Here is an 11,372-nt window from a genome sequence, read left to right as displayed (position 1 = left end):
TGATAATAACTTCCAGGCTTATCAGTACCTCCTTTTGAGTGGAGGGTATGCAAATATAGTACCCAATTTAAATTACATTGTGATTGTAATAATATTGTGGTATTAAATAAGTGATTATAATTACAATTTAGGTAATTGCGTTGTAATTATATTACATTGTATCTGTGAACTCTTAATTTCATTACTTTATGCAATTATGTTGTAAGTGCATAATCTAATTGCAATAATATAATCTATTCGCAATTACAAAATAATTATAAATGCAGTTACATCTTAAATAGAGGCCATTTTAATACTTTTAAATTTTCGCAAGATAACTTTCCATTAAGGTTCATTTGGAGGAAACTATGCAAATATTAAAAAAGAAGTTATGCTAAATTTACATATTTTGTACAGTACTTTCTTGTTATAATGCTGTTCAATATATCTTCAATACTTTTGTAAATTTAACGACATTCTTTGCAATCACTGTGGTGCTTTAAAAAGAAGTTTCTTAGTTATGCTTTCTAATAAGAATGGGTTTAAAATTAAGTATTATGTATAATAACTAGCAGTTAAAAAAACTTGACTGCATGAAAATGCTGTTGCTGTGTAAAATAAAAAATAAGCTTTCTTTTATCCTTTGAAATGAATTACATGTGGTTAAGTCGTCCTTTTACAATTTAAGAATGTGGTTAACACACATTCTTAAATTCGACAGGTTTTATCTAAATTATTAGTATAAAATATATAAACTATGAATTATTTTGTAACATAACTCAAATTACAAAATTCATTCTATATACGTTCAAAGTTATTATCTTTTATGGAATAACTGTTTTTTTAATTTAGGTAAAAACTGGATTTTTGACTTTTTATTACGGTTTCTAGTTCGTATTTATATTACATTTGATGAAAAGCATCCAAAACACAGAATGCTGTACTTTCTTCTTCCATATTATGTTATGAAATATTTCACACATTTAAAAGAAAGTGTTTCTTCAGAATCTTGCACAATTATTTCCATGTACCTCAGACTTAAATGACAACATATTCTTAAGTTATTTTTTTAGTATGAATTTACAGTGTTTTTATGGAAATTTTTGTTAAAATGTCATTAAGATAAATTTATTTGCACACTCTACGCTTTAACTATTTCCCCATTTGACACTATTGAAAGTTTTTATTCATATCTTATTTATTATAGTCTGCTAACGAAACTGAAACATCTAAAGAATAAGTTATTTTGAATATGTTTACAAAATATACGCGAAATTTTTATTTAAGTGAAAACGTCTATATACTATTCGAGAATTAATAAATTATCCGAAAAGTTTATATGCGCTGAATACCGCGCGTCTATAAAATAAATCTTTAAGAAAACAGCAGACATTCAGCCAGCGTGTGCGATAAACGCGCCAAAATTGGCAGCGCGTTCACTCCCTCGCCAAGAGAGAAACGTTGGTGATTCAGCCTGGTTTAGAGGAGCCTTATTACGGACTACTGATAAGGAATGTGGCATCTCTACGGAATAGTTACGAAGAAAAGAACCACATGACCTGCTACTATTACCAACTATTGTATAATGTTAGAATCTTATGAAAAATAATAAATAAAGAAATTTAATGACACTCTAGTGATAGAGAAACAGATATTTTATAGAGAACAGAATGTTACTTATCTGAATATTCCGTGTCAGGGCCTCTTTTGGATTTCTTGTGTTCATAGTGAACAGCTAACTAAATATCTGAAGTTTCGAAGAAGCGAAGTTTCCTTTTTCAATTTGATGAATGAGACATTGCATAGGAAAGGTGCATTTAACTATTTTAGAGAGTTGAAAACATTTTTGAAACACTTATTTAAAAAATTTCGGAGCTATGTTTAGACACTCGTACGTGATCACAGCGCCCTCCGGACTCATCTTCCCGTAAGACATCTGACAACACTATGGTCAACAAAACTCTTTAGTCAGTGTTACAGTTACATATGAAAATTTAAAAAACAATAACACAGCAAAAAAAAAAAAAAAAAAAAGAAATGTTCTGAAAATTCACACACTTAATTTAAAAAAATTGAATACACATTATTACAGTTATTAGCAATGACAAATAATTATTACACTTTTCTTTCATAATTTAAATTGATTTTTTACCAATTTCTGAGCTATCACCAGGCCACTGAAATGCTAAGTTCAAATCCAATGAATTGGACTGGTGCAGCCATCTACTGACAAGATAGTGAAATGCAAAGTGTTCTAACATACGAAATAAATTTTATGCACCGTAGAAATTGTAAATGGAACTCATGCTAGGAAGTGATCTCATGCGTGTGAAATTTGTTACAGATTCTTTGTGTAAAAGTGTGATTTAGAGAGAAATGACAGCACATACAGAGCAGAAACTTAAGATATGTGAAATGTGTAACAGTGTATTTACAAATATGATTTACAAATGTATTTTAGTCGTGTGATGTACAGAACAGGCTTTTTGTGCCAAAGAAACATTTATAAGTGGTACAATAGTCATATTTATACTGTAAAGCAACTAATTAGATCTGTAATTTGTTGTGAACATTTTGTAGAAAAGTGTCATTTAGAAAATCAGATATCTGCAAAAACAGAGCACAAATTTAAGACATGATTATGTAACAATACAGTTGTAAAAATATCTATTATACAGACAGATTTAGTTATCCGAATTTTTAATTTTGGAAGCACTTCCTAATCCGTATTTAACTATTCATTCTGTTTCATAGTAAAACAGATCGATATTTAAAATATCATTATTTTATTTTAGCCTCATCTCATATCATAGCTCAAATTCGAAGCTATGCAAGTGATTTAAAGAAACAGTAATGATTTATACCAAGATACATAAATTGAGTTGCGTTGTCTGTTGGATATAAGAAATGTGCATGTAAAGCATGTCAACATAAGTTTGACATTTCTTTCAAAAACTGGAATCAGTCAGTCATATTTTGAAATGTGAAAATAAATAATACCTTATTTACAAATGAAAAATCAGTCTACTAATTACCTGTGAAAAAAAGTCAGTTGCGTCGTTTTAAGTTTTCGCAATTGAAGATGAATATCCACATTCAGAGTAAATCATATGATTGTGAAATCTGTTTCGAAACCTTTCCAAGACCATCCCATTTAAAGAAACATATGCTTCTACATAGCGGGAAGAAACTTCATGTGTGTGAAGTGTGTGGTAATTTTTTTTCACTTAAATCTAATTTACGTAAACATGTACTTATCCACATAGGGAAGAGAGCTCATGTTTGTGCTAAATGTAATAAATCATTCCTACGAAAAGCAGATTTAATGTTGCATATTCGTGTACATACAGGTGAGAAGCCTTATGTATGTGCTATATGTCACAAGTCATTCGCAAGGAAAGAGTACTTAGTAGTACATATGCGTGGGCATACAGGAGAAAGGCCTTTTGTATGTGTTATATGTTCTAAGTCATTTACTCAGAGTAATGAGTTACAAATGCATCTGCGCATTCATACAGGGGAGAAACCATATGTATGTGATATATGTAATAATTCATATTCACAGAACCATGCATTAGTGGAACATATGCGTGTTCACACAGGAGAAAAGCCTCACATATGTACTGTATGTAATAAGTCATTTGGACGAAAGCAATATTTAATTGAACATACACGTTCCCACACAGGAAGAAGATATTTTTGTAACCTGTGTGACAAGTCATTTATGCAAAGGCGTAGTTTAGTGCTGCATTTGCGTTCTCACACAGGAGAAAAGCCTCATGTGTGTGATATATGTAACAAGGCATATTCACGAAGGAAAAACTTGGTTAAGCATTCTTTTAACCACACAGCCAAAAAATATGTATGTGATGTATGTAATATGTCATTCATGCAAAAACATGACTTAGCCGATCACTTATATATGCACTTAGGAGAGAAAAAGTCATTGGGAGAAAAGCAGAATATGGTGCAGCAGGTACTTAAGCACATAGCAGAGAGATATGTATGTGATAGATGTAACACATCATTTCCACGAAAGCAGGATTTCATAAAACATTTACATAATCATTCAAGAGAAAAACAATTATTTGCAGAAAAGCAAAATTTAATGGAGAATGCACCTAATCATACAGAAAAAAAATATGTTTGCAACATGGTTAATACATCATTCGTGCAAAAGGAGGATTTAATGGAATATAGTTACTTGAAAAAGTCACTTGCAGAAAAACAGAACTTTATTAACCAGTCAGCAAAAAAGTATCTGTGTGACAAATGTAATGCATCATTCACACGAAAGCATGATTTAATGAAACATTTACATTCTCACTCAAAAGAGAAATCTCATGTATGCTATATATGTGATAAATCATTTCAAGAAAAGCAAAATTTTGAAGAGCATATGCTTATCCATTCAGCTAAGGAATTCACATGTGATGTGTGTAATAAGTCATTCTCGCAGGAGGGTGATTTAATAGAACATTTACGTATTTCCACAGGAGAGCAGACTCACGTAAGTGTGTGTGATAACTGATTTACATGAAAACAGGGTTTATTTTATATATAGTATATATAGGAACACAGAATATGTTGAAAATAGACCAGTCATAATTGCAATTTGGTTAAAAGGTACTATTTGATCATAAGTGCTATATAGTCCATATATCTGCTTGTGTTTTATTGTTTAAGCACTATGTCAGCAGGCAATAATTTCTGTGTTTGGCATGTTGAACTGTTTTCTTCTCAAGAGATGATGCCACCATCACCATACCCATTTATCACTGAACATATGCCTTCTTCTTCACCCCACCGAAGGAGCAAATGCTAATTTTTTAACTCTTTCGCATCGAGAGAGGGCAAAATCTCAATTCCCCAAACATCGAAAATGCCCGTATCTAAGAATTTCTCCTGGAATGCTTTTCCTTCATCCATGACAAGTTGAATACTACAGCGCTAACAATAGCCTTACTTAAGTAAAGCAAGAACTTCTTTCTTCGACGCTTTGACACTGTGTGAAGTTCCCCCTTGGGACGGGATTGCAACTTCGGGCATCAAAAGCTAAACACTGGCAGTAAACAAAGGAAACAAGGAAGCTGCTTCAAAAGAATGATTGACATGTGATTTAACAACACCTGAAAGCAATGAGTAATGCAGTAATGTGATGGGGGAAAGCACTGGGTAGGAAATTATTCAGGTGTTTCGGGCGTCCAGCCGATGTCTGAATGTTTGGGGCGACTTCGATGCGAAAGAGTTAAGTGAAAATTTTTTGGAGGTGTCAAAATATACATAGTTGATAATTAACCTATGAAAGACTGAGAATGAGATTCTACTACTCATCCTAGGCTGAATTTTTTACAGGTGGATAGGTTTTGTGAATGTTGCATTATTGTGCGGCTTTCATCATTTGCTAATAAAATATGCAATAATTTCCATTAGAAAGTCCTGGAATGTTTTCCTTCTCATAGGCAGATAACATGAGCTTCCTTTTATTGAATAACCAGTGCAGGATCAACATATGGTTGATCAAATAGTTTTTTTTTTTTTTTAATATATAAAAATTATTTGTGTCTATCGTGCTTATATTTCGACCTTGTGAAATGTGATATGTCTTAAGGTTGAAAGCACAAATCAAGTGTATAAAGCATAAAGGAACTGTGAGTGAAATAAGTTATATATATTTCTTTGTATAAATATATATATTTATACAATTGAATAATATATATATTTATACAATTGAAAGTATTTGATATTAATTGTAAGTATGTAGTGTATTTATTTTTATATATTTGCATTGTCGAGGAATGCAACTTCATGTGTAAATGGTGGTATTTAATGATTCATGTAGAAAAATTTATATTTTAAATTCATGATTTTAATTAATAATGTCTATGGGTTTTACTACCACAAGGAACCCCTTTGATGAATGTACATTTTGTACTCACCAAGCTTACCATAGCGGCGTATTGGCAGTGGTTTTAAACTTGATATTATAATAAACCTAAAATAAGTCAAACTACTTGGTGTGCAAGCTACTTAATGTATGTGAATTAATGCTGGAGGAAAAATAACTCAAACATATACAGTACAAATTTCAAGATTCAGAATCTTTAGGACTTTGGTGATTCCGGATTTGGGTGTTTTTTGGATAATAAAGCACCAGTTTAAATCTAGGGTGCTACTTTGGTAGACGATTGCATGGATTTTTGGCGATTTACGTTGGCGCGATTTCTACAAACGTCAGCCATATTGAAAAACGCTGTTTTTACGCATAGTAAAGTATTCGAAACTAAAATAAATAAATAAATAAATAAATATCGTTAGAAATAATGGATTAATTTTTTTGTTGAAAATATCGTTTTTTAAGATGGCAGGCAAGTGTAAATAAATACATTTACTATGAGTATAAAATACTAAAGTAAGGTTATTATTACTTTCATATAGCAAAGAAGAGAATAAAAACACCGCTATAAAAACATTGTGTCAACGTTTAATTAGATTAAAATATTACTGAAATTGAATATCGAAATAAAAAACATCATCCAACATTTAAAAGAATTAAAATATTACTTAAATTTAAATACTTTAAAATACGTTATATAGAATAAATACATTTACTATGAGTATAAAATACTAAAGAAAGGTTAAATTATTACTTTCATATAGCATAGAAATAGAATAAAAATACCACTATAAAAACATTGCGCAAACGTTTAATTGGATTAAAATATTACGTAAATTGAATATCGAATTATAAACCATCATACCAACGTTTAAAAGAATTAAAATATTACTTAAATTAAATACTTTAAAATAAGTAAATAAGAACGCTTCATACACTAGAGCTAAAATGACAGCAATTAGTTTATTGTCGGTAAAAAAGGAGGAATGTCTAATAATTTTCTTACCGCTACAGCGGTTATTTCTTGGCCACAATATCATATATGGCCATCTCAGAATTGGCTCTTCTATTGGTCTTCATCTGTGATCTACATTTTCGCACTTCATTGAAGAAACAATTAGCGGCGTTTCCTTCAAAAATTTTAAATAAATTTCCTCTGACCCTTGTAAGAATTTATAAATAAATCTTTGATTAGGAAATCCAGGCTGGTGAAAATAAGGTCTCAAAGGACAATTTTTTGATTCCGAAACCAAAAATTCTTGGTACTTATCAAAAACAACATTCATCTTTGAAGGAGACATTTTTGAAGGAATTCGAAGATATGACTTAAATTTTAAAATGGCGCGGTAATGCACAAATTTTCAGCAACCTATCAGGGAGCTGATTACAGCTCATTAATGCACAAATATTCTAAAACCAATCAGAGAGCTGATTACATCATGCCTAGAATTAAAATTATTTAAATAATCATACATAATAAAATCATTTTAAAAAAGAAATGCAAAATTAAATTGTATTTTAATATTTAACAGCCATAAATAATGTTTAAAACATTAGATTAAATTCATAGATATTAAAACCAATTACTTTTAAAGTAAGGTGATGTCACTGATTACATCATCCACAGCATAAAATTTCATAAAATATGATAAAGAATAAAATTTTTATTTCAAATAAAAATGCAAAATTAAATTGATTTTTAATATTTAGAAGCCATAAATAATATTTAAAACACGGAATTTATGCATAATAACACACATTATTTTTAAAATAAAATGTCAACAAAGTATCGGTTACCATAAATAACTTATCCAGCAATGGGTTTACCATAAGTCGTATTACTCGCCACAAGAAAAATTGCCAAAAACTCGCCAAAATTCGTGCAACTGTCTACCAAAGTAGCACCAAATCTAGTAAGATACCATGCACAAATTATAAAATTAAAAATATGAAACCATGATTATGAAATAATAAAATATTTATGATCTATAGGGTATCAATTTACAAAAAAAAAACTTAGTATTTATTTGTATTTTATTAAATATTTCTTTCAGTATAAGTATTAAGTTGCTTTATTTTTGTGCTAATACCTTTCTCTTTAATTCTATTGACAGACATAATTTCATGTTCAGCTACAAAGTTTCATTGTTCAAGTCCTCTAATTGCTGTGTGGAGTAGTCCAACTAACTTAACAGTTGAAACTTTTTGATTTTCAGTAATCTATCTTTCAATTTCTTCGCTGTCAGTAGTCGTATTTTCTGGATCTAGAACCATATTACAGATTTTGCCATCTGTTAATTGATTGATGATTGGAGCATTGTCATCGTAATGGATTGGATTGGATTGGATTATTGTAATTTGGCACAAAACCTGTCTAGGTTATCTGCGCCAGACAAATGGTAACAATGCAATTAGTCATTTGTAAAAACTTCCAGCTTAGGTAAGAGACAGATTACAGTCTATGATAAGAGCTCATATCTTTAAAAAAAAAAAAAAAGGAGGTTAAAATCTATTATAAAAGCCAATATCTTTTAAAAACAGAAACAGATTACGATGATGTGCTTTTCCAATTAAATTTTTTAAGTCCAGTTCTGAACTATTAAAATGTTTTTGGTGAAAATAATTAAAACTCTGGCATTCCACCAAGATATGATGAACTGTCAGATCTGCGTTGCAGTTTGGGCAGCTGGGATTCTCTTCTCCCTTCAGAAGATACTCATGGGTCAGGCGACAATGGCCAATTCTCAGTTGAGTCAAGAGGACATCTTCCTTTCTATTAACCATACATGGCCAGTATCCAATGGTGGGTTTTACATTTCTCAGCTTGTTACATACTCTGTCATCCCATTGCTTCTGCCATTTGCTAAGGATTTTGCTTTTGACAAACCCTTTGATGTCTGCTAGTGGAATCTGAAGATTGTACATTGTGGTTGCAGTTTTAGCTGCAATATCTGCCAATTCATTCCCCTTAATGGCAACGTGTCCAGGGATCCACGAATATAGAATCTGGTATCCCCGAATTTTTAAAGAATGATTCAACTTTAGGATTCTGATTGCAACTGGATGAGTACATTGAGCGTGATTTTTCAATGACATTAAGGCACTCATGGAATCTGTGTAGATAATAAATTTTGTGTACTTTTGTTTTGAAAGGTAAGTCAAAGCCAGATGGATTGCAGTAAGCTCAGAAGTAAGCACAGAGCAAACTGTATGTAATCGAAACCCTACTATTGTTTTTTCTGTGACGAAAGCAGCGCCAACATGATCCTGGGATTTTGATCCGTCTGTATATAGAGGGATATATTTCCTATATTTGTTTCTATGTTGAAAAAAAAATCTGCTTGTAGATGATTTCATTAGTTTGTGATTTATTCCAGTGTCGAAAAGTATCCAGAGAATGGATTCTCCTATCCTCCCAGGGAGGAATTCCAAAAAAATCCTCCATCTGTATATCTATATTAGATAAATTATACTCCTCCACCAGAGCACTCATCCGCAAGCCGAAAGATGGGACACATGATGGTCGTGCCTGATATAAACGGGAGTATTGGTCATTAAGCAATATTGACCGTGTAGAATTTTCGGTTTGTGATAATACTTTGAAATAATGCTTAAGACAAAGATTTTCACGTCTTAACCGCAGGGAGGTCTCGTTACTTTCCACATACGAGCTCGTATAAGCTTTCTACTGGAGAAGTTCTAAAGGCACCAGTGCATATCCGAAGTGCATGGTGATGTATCGGATCAAGTTTGGCTAATACTGAAGGCCTTGCCGACCCATAAATGATTGATCCATAATCTAGTTTCGAACGAATGAGAGCTCTATATATGAGAAGCATTGAGCTTCGATCAGCACCCCAAGAAGTATTTGACAGTACTTTCAGAATATTCATAGTTTTTAAACATTTCTTTTTTAGATATGTAATATGGGGGAGGAACGTAAGCTTATGGTCAAATATCATTCCTAGGAATTTTATTTCCTTTTCTACAGGAATCGGCACATCTTGCAGATAAAGTTCGGGGTCAGGGTGAAGAATTTTCTTTCGACAGAAATGTACACACACAGTCTTTTGAGTAGAGAATCTCGTAAAACCATTTTCCTGTGACCATTTAACAATTCTATTGAGAGATGTCTGCAATTTACATTCGATGTCTTTCAGGTCTTCTCCCTGGCAACTGACTTGCAGGTCATCGACGTAGAGCATACCCTGGACTGCTAGAGGCAGTTGTTTTAAAACAGAATTAATTTTTATACTAAATAATGTAACACTTAATACACTTCCTTGTGGAACGCCCTCTTCTTGGTGGAACATGTCAGAAATTGTATCGCCTATCTTCACATGAAACTTCCGATCCTGTAGGAAATGTTTGATGAATATCGGCATGTTTCCTCGTAAACCATTGTTATATAGGTCACGAAGGATACCGTATCTCCAGGTGGTATCATAGGCTTTCTCTATATCAAAGAAAATGGAAACATAATGATTTCTTCTAACGAACGCTCTACGGATACCTGTTTCTAAGAGTAGGATATTATTGATAGTTGCTCTTCCTTTTCTAAAACCGTTCTGATAAGGGAAGATACAGTTATTTGTCTCTAAATAATTAAATAATAAACCAGACGAGTGTTGACCATCTTTTCAAAGAGTTTGCAGAGGCAGCTAGTAAGGGCGATGGGACGGTAATTCGACGGATTAGTAGGGTCTTTTCCTGGTTTAACAATGGGGATGACAAAAGCTATTTTCCAGTCATTTGGAAAGACTTGTTCCTTCCATACTCTATTAAAGAGAAAGAGGATGGTTGCCAATGACATGGAAGGAAGATGTTTCAGCATAGGATAGGCAATATCATCTGGACCAGGACATGAATTTTTTGTCTGCAGCAGAGCTCTTTTCAGTTCAAGCACAGTAAAATCCTGATTATATGGTTCAGTATTGGGAGAGTTGAAATTAATTAGTTGTTTTTGAATGCATTTTTTTGCGGAAAGAAACTCAAGAGGGTTGTTACTACTGTGTGAGACGGCTGAGAAACTCTGTCCAATAGCGTTGGCAATTTCTTCCCTACTAGTAACTGTTTCACCACTTGTCTTTAAAATGGAAAGTGTGTGCTCTTTGTAGATACTGGACGCTTTCCGGACTCTCTCCCACACCTTCTTACCCGAAGTTGAAGAGCTAATCGAAGACACATACGAGATCCAAGAATTCTTCTGACTTTTCCTTCGCACCTGCCGAGCTTTTGCTTTAGCCCTTTTGAAGATTACGAGATTTGATTCTGAAGGATATCGCTGAAAAATGCTCCAAGCTTTTCTTTGTTTTCTGATGGCGTCCTGGCATTCAGGATTCCACCAGGGCTTTGGGTATTTTGGCTGTTTACCCAACGTTTTTGGTATACATATATCAGCTGCTTGAATAATTTTATCTGTAATGATCTTCACAGCCTGATCAATGTGCACATTCTTTATTATTTCTTCAGTAAAAAGAGCATAATGTAAGAAAGA

General features: G+C 32.4%; 1 protein-coding gene across 1 annotated transcript; it reads left to right on the top strand.

Moving 5' to 3' along the window:
* Positions 1–2,223: 2,223 nt before the first annotated feature.
* On the top strand, positions 2,224–5,989 carry LOC118199890 (uncharacterized). The gene has a single exon (XM_085821949.1). It carries the CDS (start codon positions 3,062–3,064, stop codon positions 4,508–4,510), a length of 1,449 nt encoding a protein of 482 aa, XP_085678075.1. The 5' UTR covers positions 2,224–3,061; the 3' UTR covers positions 4,511–5,989.
* The last annotated feature ends 5,383 nt before the right edge of the window (positions 5,990–11,372 follow it).

This window comes from Stegodyphus dumicola, chromosome 1 (genome assembly GCF_044657685.1).
Source record: "Stegodyphus dumicola isolate Sdum_Otavi_A_Nest chromosome 1, ASM4465768v1".
Lineage (NCBI taxonomy): Eukaryota > Metazoa > Arthropoda > Arachnida > Araneae > Eresidae > Stegodyphus > Stegodyphus dumicola.
Note: the sequence above shows the minus strand (reverse complement) of the source record. Positions and strands in the feature narration are given on the sequence as shown.

Excerpts from the sequence above, each read along its gene's own strand:
- LOC118199890 (XM_085821949.1), top strand. The coding sequence starts at position 3,062 with ATGAATATCCACATTCAGAGTAAATCATATGATTGTGAAATCTGTTTC.